This window comes from Dipteris shenzhenensis, chromosome 3 (genome assembly GCF_047967505.1).
Source record: "Dipteris shenzhenensis isolate YYH24624 ecotype China chromosome 3, Dip_SZ_1.0, whole genome shotgun sequence".
Taxonomy (NCBI): domain Eukaryota; kingdom Viridiplantae; phylum Streptophyta; class Polypodiopsida; order Gleicheniales; family Dipteridaceae; genus Dipteris; species Dipteris shenzhenensis.
In genome coordinates this window covers 51717413-51740663 of record NC_141598.1, presented here as the reverse complement: position 1 = coordinate 51740663, position 23251 = coordinate 51717413, and the positions used below count along the sequence as shown (strand labels likewise).

The 23251-nt window shown below is 48.0% G+C and overlaps 1 protein-coding gene across 3 annotated transcripts in view; it reads left to right on the top strand.

Annotated features, from left to right (window-relative positions):
• LOC147903974 (arginine biosynthesis protein ArgJ family) overlaps positions 1–23251 on the top strand; it is a 158821-nt gene that overhangs the window by 114339 nt on the left and 21231 nt on the right. For all 3 annotated transcript variants that reach the window (XM_087369666.1, XM_087369657.1, XM_087402467.1), the window contains exons 12-13: positions 4569–4691; positions 4816–4878. In XM_087369666.1, the coding sequence (XP_087225792.1) occupies positions 4569–4691; positions 4816–4878 (186 nt within the window). The remainder of the gene's footprint in view (positions 1–4568; positions 4692–4815; positions 4879–23251) is intronic.

The following is a 23251-nucleotide window of genomic DNA, read 5'->3' as shown; positions in this document are numbered from 1 at the left end:
TCCCACATAGGGAGGCGGGGTCTATGAGACTCAGATCTCCGATACCCTATCTTGCACCATTTGGAACTATAATGGTACCTTACGGTTAGAACCAGGAAACTTCTCGGAATCTTATACGGGTCGTGACATAGTCTTTTACACAGAGACACATTAGAGTCCAGAGTGCCCACTACTAGTAGTCAACGGGCACACATGGGAGTCTGCTTATAGAGATGAGACGAGGGACACAGGGGGAGTACGAGGGTCAGGAGGAGTAGCAGTTCTTTACATATCCACTCTTTTGGGGACCATCTCAGTAGAGCAGAGAGATGCACATTTCAAGTTTCTTTGGATCCGGGTCCGACACATGGACAGCCAGGATCTGTTTGTTGTAGTATGCTACTTCCCTCCCTAGACCTCTCACTTTGCTAAAGATATTCTAGGAGGTTGAGACATCTCCATTTGCAGCTCTTTATCAGTCCGTTTTCGACAAGAAGTCCTCCTAGTTGGGGACTTCAACGCCAGGACAGGTGCCCGTCAGATACTACTCCTTGACTTCAGGGATGATTCCATTCTATTGTTAGAGATTGACTCCTTGAGGGAGCAGGTATGCCGGTCACAAGTGCAATGTGGCCTAAAATGCTTCAAAACACAAATAGGCCAAAGGGCACGCTATCGGGTTTAATGCTATGTATTATGAAATGCAATGACCTTTGGCATACTTATGAGCCATATAGCAAACAAGTGCACGGAAAAAGAAACAATTCAAAATTGTAAATAGTGTTGGATTTATTAAAAGATCTTTGCACATGCACAAATTGCCATTTTTCAACTTCTTCCATTTTAGGGTGAAACTAGATACCAATACTTACAACTATCAATGTTTTAAGACCACCATGCAGTAGTCCCACTAGTTTGGATTCTGAATTTTCAATGTGTTTTGGTTTTCAACAAATCAAAAAAAGTTATGGAGCATGCCCTTAAATGGGTATGCATCACTTTAGCACAACAATGGAGACCCCCTATTAGAGGACGGCATTGCCCTGATCATCCGCTCACTACACGAGGCTGCCCTTCACGTTTTTCCTCACACCACTCGCTCCACCCACCCCCCACTACCACCTGGGACCGTACCTTGCAATAGTTGGTACGATAAAGCTTTACGCCGTCAGCTCATATTCAAAACAATCTTCCAAACAAACCAAAGACGCTACGCGAGTATCGTCGACTGGTACATAGAAAGAAACCAGATTTCGTTCGTTGGAACGAGGAGAAACTACTGAACATTTTGTTTAGTAACAACACCAAGGACTTTTGGTGGAGATTTCTAGAGAGATGGTCCCCCTCACCACTCACTGACACTCAGGTCTGGTATAACTATGCACGCACGCTTTATGACATCCATATCATCCAGTTCCTGATCTCTCAGATATGCCACGCCCCACATCCTGCACCCTCTTCACGAAGAGGAGGGGTGAAGGATGCCGTAATGAAACTTCATAATGGCCCAACAAAGGATCATGAGGGGCTATGCAGTGACTATGAGTATAACTATGGCCTATATTACTTCAAGCTGTTCGGTTCTTACAGTTTAGCCTTATTTAGAGAAGGCGCACAAATCACGGTGGCAAGGCGTGGAATGGAGAGGAATTGTTTTCCTTCTGCTTGTAGAAAAAAGATCTTAAAAAGTCGATGGTGGCAAAAAAAAGAGTTCGTCTGCCCCCACAAGGTGCCTCCAATTGTGTTTCTATAGGAGATTTCGATATATAATGCATCCGTGCTACTTTCTACCTTATCCCAATGAGCATGTACGGAGATAATGCCTCTTGCACCCAATGACCACGTCGTACTTGCATTGTAGCAAGAATTTGGTGGCGAAAAAAAAGAGTTTGTCTCCCCCAACAAGGTGCCTCCAATGGTTTTTCGACATGATATAACATATCCGTGCTACTTTCTATCTTATCCCAATGAGCATGTACGAAGATAATGCCTCTTGCACCCAATGACCACGTCGTACTTGCATAGTAGCAAGAATACGATTTTTTTGAACAATTTTGGGGACAAGGCATAATTTGAATGCAAACACAGCTCGTAGCAAATGTCGCAGTAGAGAATAGAATGGATATGGCTGGGAATGAATGTATAAATGACTATCTTTGGAGGTTGTATTTGACGTTGGAGTGCTAGGATTTTGGTAACAATGCAACGTCACTACCCTCCATCACTTCCCGTGACCAATGCTTTTATGCTACAGAGTAGTGCTGCCTCCCCTTGTTGCACTCCCCGTCATCGCTGCGTTACGACAGTAACTTAGGTCCTTTCGTTTAGGTTAAATTAGCTAGAGTTAATAGTCTTGGCCTATTTTAGATAGCTAAAGCTTACTCTAGTTGGGTTAGGCTAGATTCTCTCGGGTTAACTTTGATTTGGGTTATGGCAGGTTAGGTAGAGGTGTCTTTTCCGTCCTCAGTGACCTAGTGGTCATAGTTTAAATGTCGTACAGTCCTATCAATCTTAGGTAACTCGGATGCTCCCAAATAAAAAACTAGTACTTTTTCAAACCTTTTTCAAGGCCTTTCACAACCCTAATCAGGTCCATTTGGACATCATTTTGCAGCCCCTTCATCGACCATTATCTTGAGCATCTCCATGTTGATCCATGCACATTTGGGACAGCCATCTCTATCAAATTGGATCAACCTGTAGGGATCAAATTGGATCGATTTTTCCTTGACAGCTCACATGGCACCCAAGTGTGTGCCTTGTTTTGAGAAGTCATTACTTGGCAGTGATCCACCATCTCAGGCTTCTTAGCATGAACCTTCCACAATGGGCCGCACCCACTAGTGGCACGTAACTTCCTATTCGGCCCTTGTCTTTTGCATCTGTTGATATACAGACACAATTTCTTGAGGCGTTGTCCTCCATGCTTTAGGGCACATCTCTACGATTGGGGAAGCAACTCGGTCAACAAGTCTCCTAGCTGTTAAATCAAGTTGCTGAACATGTAGTTCAGAACAAAGGCAACGGCCTGTTCCCTAGCATGGGGATCATTTGGACAGCTAGGATGCATTCTATGCAATGTGCATAGGTTTTATGGTGGCAGATGTTTCAAAGTACTTTTGGATTTCAGTCTTTTAGGTCATTTGAGTTTGAGCAGTTTGCCTAGTATGGGGATTACCTTAGTGCTGAGGACTCATTCTCTGCACCTCCAAGCACGCTCTTGTCAGTCTTGAGGCCACCATCTAGCTCACATGTCTCTTCACCCTTGCAGATGGAGCCATCCAATAGAATTGCTTCGGGTTTGCATAGGAATTCACAGCATTGGGAGAGGCCCTCTTAGTCTTTTGGTACGCAATTTCCACTTCGAGATGCATTTGGCCTACATAGGCACGGTCATCGTCCTATTTTACCACCAATGAGCACATACAGTCATACACAACCTGTGTGCATTTAACAAGGATTTGGTTATGGATAGCAGCCTGCTATTGATGATATGATGCCCCAGGCTTTGCCCTCATACCGTGCCTTACCCCTAGACATCCATGACAAGAGGTGGTTCAATCATTATGTGAACCTTGAGCAGATTTGGGGGTGGGCAAAACAGAAATTCTACTCCGAAAGATGTCAAGGATAAGCTCATGGTGCCAAAGGTTAAAGGTGCTGCATGCACCTCTAATGAGCTGAAGGAATGGGTCACAAAACTGGAAGATTACTTCTGCTTCTATCCCAAGTAGAATGTAAGGAGCCATCATATCTACAAGGATGCATTTGCAGGATTATGCTCACACATGGTGGCGATACATGAGGGACTCTCACTATGTGGGCACAGTTTGTGGGGCTGATGGTCACCATCTTTGTATCTCCACTAGTATTGGAGCATTACTTGACAAATCTTTACTCATTATCATAGACTGGCAGCATTTTTGGAGGCTTTCCTATTTGTACATGATGTTTGAGAGGGCAAGGTTGCTGCATTTTATTCAGGGCTTGCATCCCTCCTTTGCCCCTGACCGAGGGCCAGCGTGGCATGACAGAAAGGCTAAGCATGTAGCATCACTTTCCATCTTGCATAAATTTTCAATCGACATAGTATCTTTGTAGTCTTAGATTTTTTGGATAGGCGTTAGAAAACCTTCCGTATGGAAGAATGTAGATTGCCAACTTCTGAAACCAAAGACAGGGTTGCGGTATAATTTCCATGCGTCTTCAAGCATGGGAGGAGCTAGTCACTGTTTCTTTGCAGTCGTCAACTCTTGCAATTTACAATGCGACCCTTAACAGTAATGATGCCCCGAATTCTGAAATTCACTTGGTGGGCAGCTATTATATTGAGTGGTAAACTGAGAGAATGGCATGGTGTTGAAAATTTATTTGTTGTGTGATGGTTTATTGTAATGCGAACATTTTTATTGTAAATAAGACGAATATACATGTGTATGAGTTCTTATGTCCTAGATTGCAGATTTGAAAAGGTTGGCCCTTGGCAAGCTTTTCAATGAAGTGCCTTGATGGTTAGGAAATTTTGTTTATGGTATTGCAGCTGTCTGATGCTAACGACTCCTTGGTAATCTAAACCTTCATGTCAGTAGGTGGATGGAGATACAAGCACAAATGATACCCTTCTGGCCTTGGCAAGTGGTGCTTCTGGAGGTGATTTGATTTCGAGACTCAATTGTGCTGAAGCTCAACAACTGCAAGGGGCCCTTGATGCTGTGGGAATCTGCTACCTTAGCTTGCTTGTATTTGTTAGAAAAGTATTTTGTAACCTACTGTTGGTATGGGCCATTGTAAGTCGTAAGTATGCAACTCTAACCAGAGGCCTATGCACTGTATCAGGTATTGCAAGGGCTAGCGAAAGCAATCGCTTGGGATGGTGAAGGGGCAACCTGCTTGATTGAGGTAAGCTGTGTGTCACCCTACTTATAAGGAAGAGTCATTTTCTATTGGTCTCTTTTTGGGAATAGGTGAAGTGTGTAAATCGAACCTCATGGTGTGTGCAACTCGTTTCAATCTTCAGCTTTCTAAAGCTTTTTCCAACCTTGTGTGTTCGTTCCACCCTCTCAAACTTTACAAGTGGTATTAGAGCCAACCTCCAACCGTAGTCCTGTAGAACCTTGTTGGAACATGCCACTAACCTCGGGGCAGCAAGGACATACCCTGCCAAAAAGCTTGGCAGGCACTCCAAGGTGCATTTGCAGTGGCAAATCTTTTCATGAGTAGGAGCCAAAATTACATGGTTTTTTTTTTGTTTAGAATTTTCATACCGATTTTCCTTATAGATTTTTTTTTGGGGGTCCTAGAATGTTCATACGAATTCTGTATAGGCATATGAGATTTGTCCTTATCTGCATCTGTACGGTTTGTGATTTACCATTTCACTGCAAGAAAGTGAAAACAACTTTGAAATTACAAAAAATTATGGAAACAGTTTACTTGGACTGTGTTGATTGTTTTTCAGTTTCAGCAGCAAAATTTCATGTGTGGAAGTACTTTGGCAGGCAAATTGACGTCTTTTAATGCATCTATGATAGTTTCAACAACAAATTGGGTTTTCCCAAAATTTGTGAGGCAGCTTTCTAACCTTAATCAAACATCTGGCCATCTCCATCAGACATCTATCATCTATTTTTTCTCTCAGTGATACCTCTTTACTCGCCTCCTTTGTCTGTGCTCAGAGTCTACATCTTACACCTTGTCTGGGTTTTCAAGCCATGTCAACAAAACACTGAAAACACATAAACACAGAGATTTCTCCTTCAAGGATAGACCCATGGAAATCTGGAAAAGTCATCAATAAGGGTCTCAAAGTATCAATTTAATCTCAAGGAGGCTTTCCTCATGGGACCACACACATCACTATGTATAAGCTGCAATTTTATAACAGCCCTAACTGGTCCATCCCCTGGAAAGGCATTGCTGTGCATCTTTCCCAATATGCATCCTTCATATTGGAGGGTCTCCGGTATATTCAATATCATATTATGTTTCCAGTTGCATGGCATGGATTCAAGCATCTATTACTCAATAGATGCCCCGTACTCACTAGATGCCCCCTTCTTGTTTGCAGTTGGCATAGTAGGAGATTCATCTTATCAGATGATCTATGGCAGCTGTATATATATAGGACATGGGGCAGCCACGTGCGATCAAGATGGCCTTTTATGGAGAGCATTCCCTCCATCTAAATGAGGATGTCTTCATGTAGGTACCTGGATACATATAGAATCAGCTTTCTCATGCAATATGGATCACCATGGACCAGCTCAAGACCTCATCCCATTGTAACATGCTACGGTTAACGATTGTGTAATGCACAGCAAGACCTTCTTTAAACCTTTTTGCGAGGCGTATGCATATGCACCATAGAGAGATTAGTGTTAAAGAGAGAATGTAGACGACACCAGACTGGCTCCCTATACCCACTAAGGGCCCCCTTCCCCAAATAGGGAAGAATTGGCTTTATACTTGGAGAACTGCAAAAGATAAAAATAACACTCCTTCAGATAGGGTAGTCAATAAATATTCATAATGAATTATTGTTTATCATTCTCTTATATGTATAAAATAGAAAATTTGATTAGACTTTCATGTTATGGTCTTCTTGAAGAGGTTAATCTAAATAGTTTATTCATTAGAATGAAGGAAAGTACAGTTAGGAATTGATCACTCGAGTATCTTTTGTTAACTTTGTACTAGTAAAGTATGTGGGCTTCCAATAATGATGAGTTAAATTTGATAAACTACCATTTAGCATTTTTTGCATTTTGTTTTGCATTTAGCATAAACTACCATTTAAATAAACTACCACTTAGCATTTTCACATCATGTTTCACTAAGCACAACTTGTTCTGCCACCAAAAAGCTCATAATAAAGTTGGTCAAACAAAAATTAGATTTTTTTCCGAAAAAACAGTGCTAATTATATTACTTCGAGAACAAGATACAAGAGGTCAGCCTTGTAGCTGACGGGCTGCGTTCATAAATCGGACGCAGCCCAAAAGGTAACAAAAAAGTAAAGCACTCTCTCACGGAGGGATAAGGCGAGTGTGAATGAACAGCTAGAGAGGTGGTGAGTAGCGCCACCGAAGGCCCTGCGAAGTCTGCTCGAAGAAGAGGCCCTGTGTGTCCCAAACCCGAAGGAAGCGTCTCTGCTTCTCCCGACCGGCCCGGGAGTCCCCCTGTATCTGGTCCCACTGGCCTCTGAGGGTATGAATAATCTCGCTCCAAATATCAGTCATGATCTGGGCAGTTGATAAGGAGGTGCCACCGAGGATCTGCGCGCAGCGCGAGGTCCAAATGTGCCATCCTGCGATGCTGCTAATAATCTCCCAGACTGGCTGCCTCTCCTGAGCTCCTATATCAGCCTCTGCTAGGTGCTGCGGGATACTCTCGAGCGGCCCCCACGTCCCCTGTGTGATAAGGAATGTGGGGTCCTGCTGACATGCCTTGAATAAGTGATGAAAACCAAGTGCGGTGCTGCACCAACAGAACGCGCCCCAAGTGATCAATCCTAGCTCCGGTGCTGCGCGAGTAAGAATCCCGAAAGTCCACCTCCACACTTCCTGGGCGCGAGTGCAACTCCACAGGCAGTGTTTTGGTGACTCCTCATCCTCATGATAGATCTGACAACGTCCGTCCTGGCCTATCTGCCGCAACCAGCTCCCCACTGGAAGACCTTTGTGGGCAAGAAGCCACAGGAAGTAGGAGATCTTCCGCGGCCTCCAGCTCTCCCACAAGGCCTTCCAGAAGGCCTGCAAAAAGAACCGGGAAATACCCTGTGCATACCAGCTGGGCCGCTGGGTGGGAGGGCGGCTCTGCATCCTCCCAAGAACTCGCCTGCCCAAAGTCGTGCTATAGGCAAAGAAAGAGGTCGGTCCCTGACCTGTCACAGTCTCTGGCCATCTCCACTCTCCTGGATCCCAGTCAAGCTCTGACAAGGCCCGCCCCTCCCAGAGCCAGAGTCGCCAAAGCTGCAGCTGATCCTGCTCTATGCTAGGATCGGTCCACCAGACCTTCCCCATGAGGCCTACGACCCGAACCCTCTGCCATGGGAGTAGGGGGTCGATGAGCGCATCCTCTCTCCTGAGTCGTCCATCCCCCAGAACCGCGAAGAAGGAAACAGAGGAGTCGTCCATACGTCCTGCGACCACCAGCGGGATGCCACGGGGGGTGAACTGTCCCAGCCAACGGTCATCACCAGGCATGAGGATCTGAAGCTCAGGTGGAACCAACCAATCCGCTTGGATCGCGCCGTCGATCTCCGTACGTCTCGCCTGGGCTCCACGGGCACCTCCAGCTGCGTCTGCGAGATCAGCCGTCTCCAAATGTCTGTACGTGTCCCTCCAAACTCGAAGGGACCGGGCTGGCCCCCGCATCCAGCCATCCCACTTGATGTGTGATCTCTCCCCCAACTGAAGGCCCTCGGCATCTCTGACCTGATCATTCCAGATAAGCGGCTGGCGATCGATCTCCTCCTGACAGCTAGGAGGGGACTGAATGAGACTGAGGCGGAGCCGCCTCCAAACCATGAGGAGGCTACGAACGAGTGGGGAGCGGGGCGGAAGTGAAGATCCACCTGAGGGACGGAAGCCAGTCTCCACCTCGGCGCGGGACACAAGAACCGACCCCCTGCTGAAGTAGCATCTTCCACGTCTGCCCCCCCGGGGTCAAACCGCGGATGACTAGCTTGCCTAACAGGGCCTGACTCTAAAGCTCTGGATCGATGATCCCCAGGCCACCCTCAGCCTGCGGAAGAATGACTGTCTGCCAAGCAACCCTGGCTCTGGTATCTCTGAGGCCATCCTCCCCGGACCAAAGGAAGTTCCGAACCAACCTCCTAAGCTGTGCCACGCTGGATCTCGAGAAACACCAACAGGAAGCGACATACCAAGCCGTGGCTAGGAGGACCTGGTTGACTACCAGGGCACGACCTGCAAGGGAGAGCTTAGCAGTGCTCCAGAAAGCCAGCTTCTGTCGGATGGAATCTAGCACCGGGAGAAACTGCTGAGCTGGCGTGATATCCAGGCTGACCTGAAAACCAAGATATCTAGCTGTTTGTCCCCGCGGGATCCACCTGAAACCCAAAAACCTCCCCCACTGAGAGCACGCCTCGGGATCTGTGAGAAAACCAACTGATTTGTTCCAGTTGATTTTCGCACCAGCAGCCGAACAGAAGACCTCTAGGGCCAACCTCACCCTCTCCAGCATCATCTCATCGTCCTGGACATACAGGGCTGTGTCATCCGCATACTCCGAGTCCAGGAGCTCCGTGTCCTCCCGGAGTGGAAGGCGAACACCCCTGATCCCAGTAGACCTCGCTCGAAGGTAGTAAGTCATGGCCTCAGCGAAGAAGAGGAACAGGTAAGGAGCAAGGGGCAGCCCTGACGCACTGATCTCTCCAAACTAAAGCGCTCACCCATCCTGGCGCCAATGATGACCCTGCTAGAAGCTGTCCTGTACAACGCTGAAATACCCTGAATCCATCCTGCTGGGAAACCTAGTCGCTCCAAAGTCCCCTCCAGAAGGGACCAGTCCACTCGATCGTAGGGCTTCTCAAAGTCGAGAAGTAGGATGGCTAGGTGTGATCCACTGTGCTGAGCCCACTCCGCCGCCTCTGAGAAGGTGAAGACATTATCCAGGATACTGCGATCCTGGACAAAGCCTGTCTGAGTGTCATGAATGAAGTCTGGAAGTAGAGGCCGAACTCTGGCACTGATCATCTTGGCAAGGATTTTGTAGGCAGTGGTAAGGAGGGTGATCGGGCGCCACTGACGGATCTCCTGTCTATCTCCTCCCTTCGGGATGAGGCAAATCAGTCCCGAGGAGAGGCTCTCTGGCATATAACCGCTGCTGAAAATCCTCTGAAAAGCTGCTAGGAGGGGCTGATGGATCTGATCCCAGAAGGAGGTGAAGAATGCCCGGGATAGCCCGTCCTCACCCGGGCATTTCTGCCCGTCGATGGCCATCAAGGCCTCCAACATCTCATCCGTGGTGAACGGTGCCAACAACGTCGCCTGCATGCTGGGCTGGACCAGGGATGGAGTGTGCCTCCACACCTCCTCACGGGAACGTCGAGTGCGAGGGGCAAGCGGCTCCTGCTGGAAAAGGGTCCTGTAGAAGTCGGTAGCCAACCCCAAGACCTCACCCGGATCCGTAACGATGTGCCTCTCCGCTGTCCTGAGACTTCGAAGCTGGTCACCTGCTGCTCTCTGGCCATGCGTCCTGAAGAACTCCCTGCACAGCCGGTCACCCTTCCGAGCCCAGAAGGAGAGAGAGGCGTGATAGGAAAACTCTGAACGGCGCTGGAGGGTCTCCTCAAGAAGGGCTCTGGCTCGAAGGGCCTGGATCCGAAGCTCCTCCGAGCCCGGGGCTGCCTGCTGGAGTCGCTGGATGGAGGCGAGGTCCCTCTGAAGATCTCTCTCTCTACCCCACCATTCCTGTCGAACCTGTAGGGCTGCGAGCTGGCAAATCTGGCTGGACTCCTGTAAAGCCTGCGCCACCGAATCAACCAGATCCACGCACTCACCCCAATCTCTGTCCCATAGATTGCAAATTCTGCTGCGCACGTCCACCCTCGAGAAAATGGAGTCGGGAATCCGGCATGAGCGGGGGGGAAGGGCCTGAACTGCCGAGTCTAATGATAAGAGCACGGGCGCATGGTCGGAAAGTGTCGTCCCTGGAACTATACCCGCCTGACCGCCTGTGCTGATGGCCCAATCACTAACATAAAATCTATCCAGCCTCTCTAGGAGTCTGCCTCCTTCCCTGCGGAAGCCCCACGAGAAGTCCAAGCTCCCGTGCCAACGCCGGAAGGACGGGTCTCTCCAACTGTCCCTACCTCCTGTCGCAAAGATAAAAGAGTCCCAAGCGGACTGCTCTGCCTGAGACATACCTGTAAACTCCGGTCCTCTGCCCTGCTGGTCCTCCACGGTCTCCAGATTGTTGAAGTCACCTCCAACAATCCAGGAATCCATGTCTGGGAGAATCCCTGTAAGTGTCCTCCAGAAGGTGGCTCTGCAACGGAGGTCTGTGGGAGCATAAATGTTGAGGATTCCTACTCTGGAACCCTCCAGTTCCAGGCCTACCCAAAGGGCACGGCCTGGGATCAACGTGCCATGACCGAAAACTCCCTGGGCTAGTTGCTCGCACACGGAAGTACAGACACCACCACTCCTCCCCAGTGCGCCGATCGAGGGCTCCCAATAAGTGTGAGAGCGTCCAGGGAGAATCTTCCCGCATCTACGGGAGTGAGCCGCAGAAAGCTTGTGCTCCTGGAGCAGAAGTACATCCAAACGACCAATCACTGCTGGCTGAAGTTCCTGTCTCAAAATGAGCTTCCTAGGACCACGGGTGCCAGAAGAGTGAAACCCGTTCACATTCCAGGATACGAGGTGTAGGCTCATGGTGAGGACTGGGAGGATGCGAACAACTGTCTGCTCGCGGTCGAAGTCGAAGAAGAAGCTGACATATCGGAGTGGAGGCGCTGACGCTTATGAGAAGGTTTGGAGGGGGAGGCGGGGTCGTCCTGCCCGTTCTTCAACACCTTCAGCAAAGGCGAGAGGCCTTTGGTGCCATGAGCGAAAGCTTTCTCGAGCCAGCTCGAGATCTCTGAAGTAGTCATCCCGTAGAAGGCTCGGAGTTTCTGAGGAGTCCAGGCTCTGACATCCTGGGGGAGGGGCCAAGATAGGGGGGGCCTGAGGATCACAATCAGTCTGAAGCGTTTGGCGGCGCAACGCCACCGCAGGCGCACGTCACCCTCGGACCACTGAGTCTCGAGAAGCTGCCCACCGGACGGGCCTATCCAGGAGCAAACTTGAGCGTGCGTTTGCTCCCTGAGAGCCTCCCAGACCGAGTCGTCTGTCCAAGTCTCGGTGCCGTCGCTGAGGAACGTGAAAGCAAAGCTAGGGCCATCCCTAGGAGCCAAGGCGGCTATCTTCCCATCCGCCCCTTTGCGGAGCAGGAAGATACTGATGTCGAGGCAAGCAGGGAAGGTCCCGAGGTCGGCCACATCCAAGTAGTCCCAGGGGCCAGATCTGTAAAAGTTGCGAGGAAGCTCTCTCTCCTGAAGCTGAGGCCCATCAGAGTCTGCCACTGAGAGGCTAGCGGACAGAGAAGCCTGCTCCAGTGGTGGTGTAGACTCAGGGTGTCCTGCCAGTGGAGGGGGAGGGGGAGGAGGCTGGGGGATAGGCGACTCAGACTCCTCGGGGGCGACTAGCGGAGGAGGAGGAGGAGAGGGAGCGGGGGCTGCCCTCGGCTGAGGAGCCGTCGGTGCAGCTAACTCTGCAGGAGAGCTGAGAGAGGCGGGGGGGGGATGGGGATGCATCTGGAACTGGGGCTGAGAAGGAGGAGGAGGAGACTGAGGAGGAAGAGGCGGGGGTTGAAGCTGCGGGTCGGGAGCAGTGGGGTGCAGCTGGGGGAGGGGCTGAGACTGAGTGGAAAGAGGCTGGGGAACGGAAGAGAGGGGGACCTGAGGCTGTGAAGGGTGGGCTACCGTCGAAGAAGAAGCTCTCCCAGGTCCCTAGGGCGGCTGCCTGTCAGGTCTCTAAGGTGCTGTTGCAGGTTGGGTAACCTCTGCCTCCTTGCCTTTATCAGAAATCTTCTTGTTCTTTCCTCTTTTCCTTCTAACCTCAGTCCAACCGCCCGCTAACTCTGGACCGGACTCCGGCTGCCTCTGCTCCTCCTGACGTGGCTGCCGGGAGGGGGGGGAGGGGGTGGAGAGGGAGGGGGCGGGGGAGGCCGAGAAGAGCTGGCGAATCGTGGACAAACAGCCGCCAGGTGCCCAAAGCCGTGACACCTCAGGCACTGGCCTGGCTGTCCGGTGACTACCATGCTCTAGGTGATGCTGCCGGCATCTGTCACGATCTCGATCACTGCAGGGAGAGTCGCAGGATCCGCCACAGCCACACGGACTCGGGGGGCTCCTGCCGTAGTCACCGCATCGGCGAAAGTGTCGTGCATAACCCAGCCAAAGTGGGAGCCCAGGTCGCTGACAATCGGCCGCAGCTCAGCAGCAAGACCTGGAAAAACTAGCGTCACTGGATGGCGAGGTATACGGAACCGAACATCAAAATCCGCTGCGCTGAATCCACGGTGCCACGGGACTATCATGATAATCTTTCCATCCACCGACGTGGGGGAGCCAGCAATCAGGTTGCTCGCAGCTTTCGCATTGGAGAGTTTGAGCCAGAAGATGCCCCTTCCCATAAGGGCCACCTCCTCGATATGGCCGTCCTCTAGCATGAGAGTGGACTGGAGCCAGTCCCTGATGGCTGATCTGGAGGGGGAATGTCCAATGACTCTGCCATACACAGAGGTAAGGGCAAAGTCTTTGGCAACCTCCTGAACCCGAGATGATTGTTGCTCTGTCAGGATGACGCGGTAGGCATCTGGAGAGGGAGGGTCCGACTGGGCCTCCGGTTCCGGGCAGGGAGCCGCCATACCGCCAAGACAAACTGCGAGGCTTCCGATGAAGAAGAGGCTACCACCCAGAAAAAGGGGGGATAGATGCGGGAGGGTGGAGCCTGGGTGTGAAGAAGACGGATGGTGGCGCGGGATGGAGGAGTGAGGACGGAGAGCGGGTGAGGTGAGGAGGCGGGAGCGGGAGCGGGGGAGAGGCGGAGCGGGGCGGGAGGGCGGGAGGGGGGCGGAGTGGAAAAGCGGGGCGGAGGGGACGGGGTGGAGCGGGACGGGGTGGAGCGGAAGGGCGGGGTGGGCGGGGGCGGAAGGGCGGGGCGGAGTGGAAAGGGCGGGGGTGGAGCGGAAGGGCGAAGGGGCGGGAGGGGGCGGGGGTGGTGTGACGAGGGGCGGGGGGGCGAAGCGGGGGGGCGGGGAAGGGCGGAGTGGGCGGCGGGGAGGGTGGAGCGGGGGGGCGAGGGGGGGGTGAGACGGAACGGCGAGGGGGGGGTGGGCGTAGCGAGGGGGAGGCGGTGTGAAGCGGGGGTGAGGCGGTGATGCGAGGGGGGTGAGGGCGGAGAGGCAGCGGCGAGGGGTGAGGTGGAGGTGCGAGGGGGTGAGGCGGAGGTGCGAGGGGGTGAGGACAGAGAGGCAGGGAGTGAAGCGGGGGGGGGTGAGGCGGAGGTGCGAGGGGGGGGCGGCGGCAGCGGCGAGGTGAGGAGGAGGAGCTAAGGGAGGTAGAGGTGCGGGAGGGGAGGGGGAGGCTCGCAGGAGCTTACTTCTCAGAGGAGCTCAAAGAGAAGCAAACCAAAATTAGATAAGAATGCCCTATACATATTTTTGCTACCACGGGATGCAACTTTGAGGATGACCCTTTCACACTAAAGAGCCGAGCCACGAATGTTTGAGAAGCAACCCCATCTCAACCAAGACCAACACTGCCCACATGGAAGATGTGGACCACTGTGCAAGGCTATTGAAGAGGCTTGTGTTGTTCCCGGGCATGCAGCGGAGCTGCTCTTCACTTCGCGCGTCCCTATCCGTGTAGATCTCTGCCGGCACGTGCGCCTCTTCCTGCCACGCATGCGCCTTTTTCACGCGGCGCCTTCCCGCCTGTTCTTGCTCGCACAGCTCCCTCCCGCGTGTGTAGTCTTCTTCTACGCTCACGCTTGCTATCATGGCTCTGTCTTGCACGCTCTTCTGCTGTCCCGGTGGTGGATTTCCATTGCTCTGATACCAAATGTGAAGAACTAGACTTCTTGAGAATGCGAATGTGTGCAATGCATGCAAAATTTGAATGCCAATTGGCCCTCCAATGGGGGAAGAGCGACCTCGTGAGAGTACTTGTTTCTCTTTTCAACCTACATGGAAGGTGGAAGAGAGATGGCGGATGAATGCAAGGTGAATATAGAATGCTATGTGAGATTCACAATGAAGGGTGATACCCTTTCATTAATGTCCCTTGGAGATCACTCAAGTTCTATCTTCCCATTTACCCCTACCCTTAGCCTATGACCCATGCATCTACCATTGAATGCATCTTAATGTACCCTTCCCTTCCTATTGCCCCTAGGACCTAAACACGTGTGTGCACATTTTTATTAATAGAAAAAGTGTCACATGTCCAAATTTGATGCCGTCTAAAGCAGTGGCTACAGCTCAACTAGCTCTATCTACTGAGATGATCCACCGCAATAACAAATCGGTCGGTGTCCATCATAAATACAAATACATGCTACACCATTGGCATATAATATGTAATAATGCTTTAATGTCTACTAATCACGGAGTAGTGATTTCTCTTGTCATGACATACATCATAAATGGAACTACATAATACATAAAGAGATTCAACTCAAAACTGAAAGCTCAAAGTTGAAACCAATTACTAGATAGATTGTAGAATATACTAGAGCATACTATATAGTTTACGGGGGTGTGGTTCATGGGAGTGACTATAGCTTCGAAGGGAAGGATGTGCAAAGGGGGCTATGTGGGCTCAAGTAGGGGTAGCAACCAGGGCAAGGGGCAAGAAACAGATAAGGAGGTGGTGCAAGGATGGGAGAAGGTATTGAGACGACTTGTCCCAAGTGCAGATGATAGGAGGAAGATACGAGAGGAGCTGCCATTTTATAGGCAAGGAAAAGGGTTATTTGGATTGGAGGATGCACAGGAAGACAGGTTCAAGATTTCCTCCGCTCATTGTTGGGAGGACTATGGGGCAGATACTCCATTCTTGCAGGGTATGGCCATTCGTATACTCAGCCAGGGGGCTAGCTCTTCGCCTGTTGAGCGGTTGTGGAGTAATTTTGGGAACATTGCAACAAAAAAGAGGAACATGCTTGGGGTTGAGAAGGCAAATTATCACCACCTTGGGTGTCAGACAGAGCTAATCAGATCTGGGCATTGCACCTGCCAAGTGGGAAAGAATATGCTTCCAATCAAAAAACATCTGAGAAACCATAGGGAAACCTTTGATTTTGCCTTCAATGCAGCCCAAAAGAAAATCCCACTGCGTGGGTTGCCAAAAAGCAACTGTAGTAGTGGTGATGTGAACCAGTAAGGAATGCATCATAGCATCCCAAGGCTGATCATCTTGAAGAAACTGAAGCATCATTTTGCCTTTGTGAGCTAAAATGTGCACATGTATATTAAGAATATTCAACCCTCCATGCAATTTGGGCGAGCACAATCTCTGTACTGGAAGAATCCGCAAGCTTTTCTTCCCATGCTTTGACCACCAGAAAATTCGCATAATCGTGGACATGAAGGAAGACAAATCCTTCTTAGTGAAAAAAATCAATGGCAGATAAAACTAAATATAAGCCACCAAGATAGACTGAACAATGCGAAGTCGGACATGCAGCGGCGGCCAAGTAGCCAATTTCCAATATTCTAGTTTTTTCTTCAATTTAGCAAGAACCTAGTCAATCTGTTGACGGTGAGTAATGCTCCAACCTAAAGGATATCCAAGATGATGAATCAATTGAGTTGGCGGAACAATTTCCCCTGGCCATAGCAGCCTTTGCCAATCCTGGGTGTGCAATGGCAACAAACGGGATTTCTGAAAATTAATGTGTAGGCCAACAGCCAGTCCATTCAAAGAAAGAGCCTGCATTAGTGAAGAAAGATCCCTTGGAGTGTTTTTTGGCATGAAGAAAGAATCATCTGCATAAGCCTGAGCAACCAATGAGTGACTTGCAGGAATTTCCAGCCCATGTAATATATTTGGCGCCACCAAATGATCAATATATTGAAGCATTGGATGCATGGCTATAGAATACAAAATAGCAGAGGGCAACCTTGCCGAATTGAACATTTAAGTGTCCAAGGCTTTGATAAATCTCCATATAATATGCATGCAGCTTTACTATCTTGATAAAGCCAAAAGATAACGTGTTGCAATTTTTGACCAAATCCCAAAGCCTGCATAGTTTGAGCCATAAAGTCCCATTGAATGGTGTCAAATGCCTTTGCAATATCTACCTACAGGATAAGCACATCTTGCTCTGTATACCTGGCATACTCAATCCCAACATAAGCATTTGAGTAATATGACGTCGTGGAATAAAGCCATATTGGGCTGGGTGCAGGCCATCATGTAAATATTCCTTTATCCGATCAACCACCATTTTGGTAATGATCTAATATATTACCGCCATCAAAGTAATGGGCCTCCAATCAGCTAAGGACTTACAAATGGGCTTCTTGGGAAGAAGTTTAACCAACCCTTTCTTCCAAGCATGATTAGAATGTGTGAACGTGTAATCCACCCATAAATTGATAGTGAGAGAACTGTAATGTTGATAAGCAGACTGAGCATTATGTTGAAAGGTAAAACCAGGCAGCATAGGCTGTGATTCTTTCCACAAATCAATAAGCTAAAGTAGACCAATGCTGACGCTCAGATGCTAACATATGAGTATGACCTGATGTGTTATCACCTGGTTGAGGAGCATTATTAAAATCTCCACAAATAAATGCATGTTGTTTCCAGGGATAACTTTGCATATCAGCCCAAATCAAACCTTTGCTACGAGAGGATTGTGGCGCATAAACTGAAGCAAACTCAAAACTTCTCCCTGTGTAAGACATTGGATAATCAACCATCTACCTTGACTATCATTTAGAGCAACCACTGGCTGTAATTCATGTTTCACCAAGAAAACCACTCCTGAAAAGTATGCTCTCCTGCATAGAAGATATCATGCTATTTGGGTCATACACCACTATTTCTAGACTAGGATGGCTTGGACTTAATGTGATTGTTCTAAACTAGCCCGATGCCGGTTCACGACAAGCATCAAGCAGTTTTACTGACATAAATTGTGATTGAAATTGTGAAATTCAAAAATGAAAAGCACTATATTGTTATTTTGTAATGGTGAAATTCAGAAATGAATAGCAATATACTTGTTATTGTCTAATATGTGAAGGGTAGACCGTCAGGCTAAACCATCCCGGTGGTTGAAATTGTGACAGTGTCCTGAACCATCCCAGTGGTTGAAATTGTGACTGTCCTAAACGTGTTCTAAACCAGCTCGATGGTTGGCTATCTCCTAAAGGTGTCCTAAACCAATACATTGAGAGTAAGACACTCTATGTACAACAGCATATTTACAAAGTATTTACATTTGAGAACCCAAAAGCTGAAGTTTGCATGTCAACCTCAGGATCCGGCCCCCAACCCTGAGATGAAACTAAAGTCACACACACACATTTTTTTTTTTGGGTGAAATCTTTGATTAATTATATTATATGAGTAGCAATCTCAAAACAAGGTGCTACAATTACATCAACTGAAAATTTCAGTATATGCCAGAAAGACCTCATGATCTATGCAGCGGGTTTGCAAGCAATGAAAGAAAGATTGTTGCAGAGAACGCCTAAAAAAGCCAAACAGAGAGAAAGTAGGATCACCAAAGACTACACAATTCCTATATGTCCGTAAAGTCCATAGTGCTTAGTAGCGAACCCAAACAAAGAAAAGATGAAACTCCGGTCTGGATGGATGAAACCCAAATAGCTAGAAGAACTTCCCAAACGGAACAGATGAAAATCTCGCTTGCAGGTGCTGTCAAAGCAGATCAAAAAACTCACGAGAGCACAGACAATGCCAAAACAAGTGAGGCACAGTCTCCGAAGAAGCATAACATCTATGGCAAAGTGCAGGAGCAATGTGTCGATGAGCTAATAGCTGTCTAGATGGAAACACTCCCAAAAGAACTCGCCAAAAGAAAACCTGTTGCCGAAGCGGTACTTTATAGGCCCAAAGTTGCTGTAATCTTTTCCTCCACCACTTGGCTGGGCGATGCATTCGCCAAACAGAATCACCTCTCTCTGAAACCAAGGTTGAGACAAAAGGATTTTATACAATGCAGGTACAGTAATCTGAGATAGCCTCAAAGGACGAGAAGAGGACCCTGGAGAAGTGAAAGTCCAATCTTCTAGCTGGTCCTGGAGTTCCAAAGGAGGAATCGGAGCAAAAGGCGAAATAATAGAAGTAATTTGTCGCCACAAAGGATGATAATGAGAGCCCAATCCATATGTAGTGGCTGCTAGAGAAAAGGGAAGCACAGTACCAGCATCATCTATAACATCAGCAACCGAGGTGATGCCTTTAAACGAGACAAAGTAGGAAAGTCGAGGTTCCTGTAAAGCCAAGGGAGGCTGAAAGACTTTCGACTAGTGAATGCTTTCAGCTCTCAAAGAATTCCCAAGCAAAGATTGCCGTCCATTCCATTCCGGATGAGAAAGAACATGCTTTTAGTCAAGAAGCAAACGGGAGACAAAAGGGCAGCCAGGCAAAGTGCCATCAGTGCAGCTAAAAATCCCAGTGATTGAGTTGCCAATGACCAAATGCAGAAATACTGATATGAGTGACCAGAGTCCTAATCATAAGAGCCCAAGGCTGATCACCTTGCCGAAATTGTAGCAACATTTTCCCCCTGTGGGCAAGAATATGTACATGAATATCCGTGATGTTCAATCCACCATGCATCTTGGGAGAACAAATGTGATGCATCGAAAGAAACCTGAGACTTTTTCTGCCATGTTTGGATCGCGAGAAGTGAGAGAGAGAGAGAGAGAGAGAGAGAGAGAGAGAGAGAGAGAGAGAGATGTAGGGAGAGAGAAAGAGGTAGGGAGAGAGTCCATTGCTGCGGCAGCGCACGAGAGAGACAGAGAGAGAGAGAGAGAGGGAGAAAGAGAGAGAGAGAGAGAGAGAGAGAGAGAGAGAGAGAGAGAGAGAGAGAGTTAGGGAGAGAGAAAGAGAGGGAGAGAGTCCGCTGCGCACAGAGAGAGAGAGAGAGAGAGAGGTAGGGAGAGTGTCCGTTGCCGCGGTAGCATGAGAGTGAGTTCACTTGGTGATTGGAGGCCAATCACGCTCATGCCAGTCATTTATAAGATCATTGCCAAAATGGTAGTTGATCGGATTAAAGGTTATTTGCATGATGGGTTGCATCCCTCCCAATATGGCTTTGTTCCACGTCGCCATATCACAGATAACATTGCCAATGCTTATATTGGGATTGAATATGCCAGATACACGCAGTAGGATGTTCTACTCTTGCAAGTAGATATTGCAAAAGCCTTTGACACAGTTCAATGGGATTTCATCTCGCAAACTATGCTAGCTTTGGGGTTTGGATAAAAAATGCAGCAGGATATTTACTGGCTTTACAGAGATAGCAATGCGGCTTGCATTCTTTTTGGGGATATCTTTGATGAGTGGACTCTTCGTTGTTCGGTCCGCGAGGGATGCCCTCTCAATGCTTTACTGTATGCCATTGCTACTCATCCTATGCTGTAATATATTGATCTTGTGGCCACAGGATAACTTCACGGCTTGGAATTGGATGCTAATCGCAACATGGTTGCTCAAGCTTATGCTGATGGTTCTTTCTTTACCCCGAAGAATACGCCTCATGATCTTGGTGCCTTGATGCAGGCCCTCTCTGCTTATGGTTTGGCAGCTGGTCTTCATGTTAATTTTCAAAAGTCTAAGCTGCTGGCATAGTCTATTATGGCCCGAGGATATCATTCCACCCACTCAGTTTGTTCGTCATCTTGGTTACCCTTTGGGGTGGGAACTCACTCGCCAACAACAAACTGATTGGGTTTTGGCTAAGCTTCGGAAAAAGCTTGAGTATTGGAAACTAGCAACCTGGCCTCTGCACGTTCGTCTTCGAATAGTGCAGTCCATCCTTGTGGGTGGCATATATTCAAATTTACTTGCCATTGATCATGTTCACTAAGGCAGATCTTACATCTTTCATGTCTGTCTTTATGATATCACATAGCTGCTTTTTTGGAATCAGCTTGAGAAGACCTTTTTTCCATGACACAGGCATCTGCTAATTTTGCCATGCTGTATTTACCATTTGCAGCAAGGTGAATTTAGGAAAGATCCCAGAATGCAAGAAAAAATTCAACAGTGAGACCATCCCACCTTGGAGATTTCCATCTGCCACAGGATCTCAGTGCATCAGAAAATTCCCTTTCAATGAAGGGATGTTCAAGTTCCAAAGCTTGAGCATCAGACAGAATTGGATGAATATGCTGCAAAAGAAGCTGATGTGCAGACACGACCCTAGGAGAAAGAGTATCCACATGCCCAAATTGAGTGGAGAAGTGCTGCACACGTAAATCAGCAAGCTCTGAACGAGATGTTGACCAAGAACCATCATGCATCCGGATCCGACAGATATTGGCAGCCTGTCTTTTGTAGTGTAAACTCTTAAAAAATTGCTTGGAAGAGCAGCCTTTATCCAAAAATGCCCATTGTCTGGATCGAGTTTCCCATTTAGCAAGCTTTCTGCGATCATTGGATTGAAGAGAGAATTGAGCCTGACATAAGAGCATGCTTTCCTCTGAAGGCAAAGGGCGAAGATAAGCAAGCTCAGTCAAACTCTGACAAGTAAATTTGGCATGTGCTACAGTCTCCCTTGTGGCTTGCATATAGGATTTGCCATAATCTGAAATAACTGATTGCATCCGAGCAACAAAAGCCTGCCAGGCATATTCCAAACCAATGCATATCTGACGAGAGAGAGGCTGAATAGCATCAGAGACCAAGGCTTTAAAGTCAGCATGCTCTAGATAACTATTATTAATCAGCAAAAGCCTTCGGCAACGTTTTGTGTCTGTACGCTCTGTCAGAAAATTCAAAAAAAAAATTTCCCGTACTGTCAAAAATCTGTACGATTTTGTCTGTACAGTCGAGGAAATCCGTACAGTTTTGTTGTCAGAAAAGTTCCCTCCCCCCCCCTCCCGGCCCGTACTATCAAAAATCCGTACGATTTTGTCCGTATAGCCAAGAAAAATCGGTACAGTTTTTAACAAAAAGTGCTTTCCTTCTTGTAAAGCGTTGCTGCTTCCAAGCCTTTTCCTTAACTTGAATGGCGGATTATTCATATGAGAAAACCTTTCACAAAGACAAGTTGGTTTCCAACAAGAAACAAAAACAGGTGATGGATTCAGATGATTCCCTTCATGACTCTACTGAGGCTCAGCTTGTTCATGAGGTTATGCATGAAGGGTTCGAGCAAAGGTTGGAAAGATCCACTTCCCACCACTGGCATTATGGTGAAAGTGGATGATATATTTGATCCAGTTAAGGAGTATGCAAAGTATGCCATTATAATTTTCTCTCGAGGACGGATGCTTGATGCAACAGATGTTGGGAATTGGTTGACTCGAACCTTGGGTGGTTCTTATGTCAAAAAAGTTCGTTATGCAACGAGGGGCGTTTTTGAGATCATCATGGCTGATGAGGAGCACTGTCAGGTTTTGCTGGAGCACTCTCCTCTCTTCTATGGCCAACAGATGGTCCATGTCTTGCCGTGGTCTCCCACCCGAGATTATCAGGCATTGATTCGGCATTGTTGCCCTGTTTGGATAGAAGTTGTGGATTTTCCTCAATGCTTGTCTTCTCTTCTACCTAAAATTGCAGCTTCCCTTGGTAAGGTGGTATGTCCACCGCGACCCAATGGAAATTTGAATCGCTTCCGCAATTTGTGGGATACGGACCATCCCACTCCAGCTTCATATTTGGTTACTGTGAATAATGTTTCCATGGGGAGTGCCTTTTGCAAGCTCAAGTGGGAGCTGTTTGCAGGTGCTTGCTTTGAATGCAAGCAATTTGGGCTCATGGCTTCACAATGCCCTTCCCTAGCTCCACAGATGCCAGTGCAAGCTGAAATGGTTCAGCCTTTGAATAAGAATGCAAATGCCTCTTCTGTGGTAAAAAACAAAGGGGTTAAACAGTATTTCTCTATTCAAGACAAAGGCAAAGCCCTGACTGTCTCAAATGGTAATGCTTCTTTTCCTGTGCCTTTGTCCTCTCCACCTCAGGGGAAGGGTGAGAAAAGAAAAAAAGCCACACACACACACATTTTTTGTGTGGAAAAGAACCTTTCTTTAATGTAGTGTCTCAAAGTGAGACAGCTAGCACTCGTATGCTAAAAAATTTGGAAAAGAAAGCATATTGTAGCTGCTTCAGTAAAGAATAGCTAGTACAAAAAAAGTGTTCACATATTGTAGCTGCTTCAGTAAAGAATAGCTAGTACAAAAAAATTGTTCACACACACACACACACACACATTTTTGTAAAAGGAAGTATATTATTAAAAGAAAATGTACATTCAAAGTTGCTCTAAAGAGGAGCAACTTCTACTAAAGCTAAAGACACTTTTTTTTAAAAGAGTAGTGAAATTTTAGAAGGCTTTATATTAGAAGATAGCTATTCCAGAAAAACTGGTAAGCCAAAAGATTACATCAAGAGAAGATCTCCGTGTAGGACAAATATACATGATGCTCTATGTAGTGAGTTTGCAGACAATCGAAGAGCGATTGCTGCAAAGCACAACGGAAGAAAACA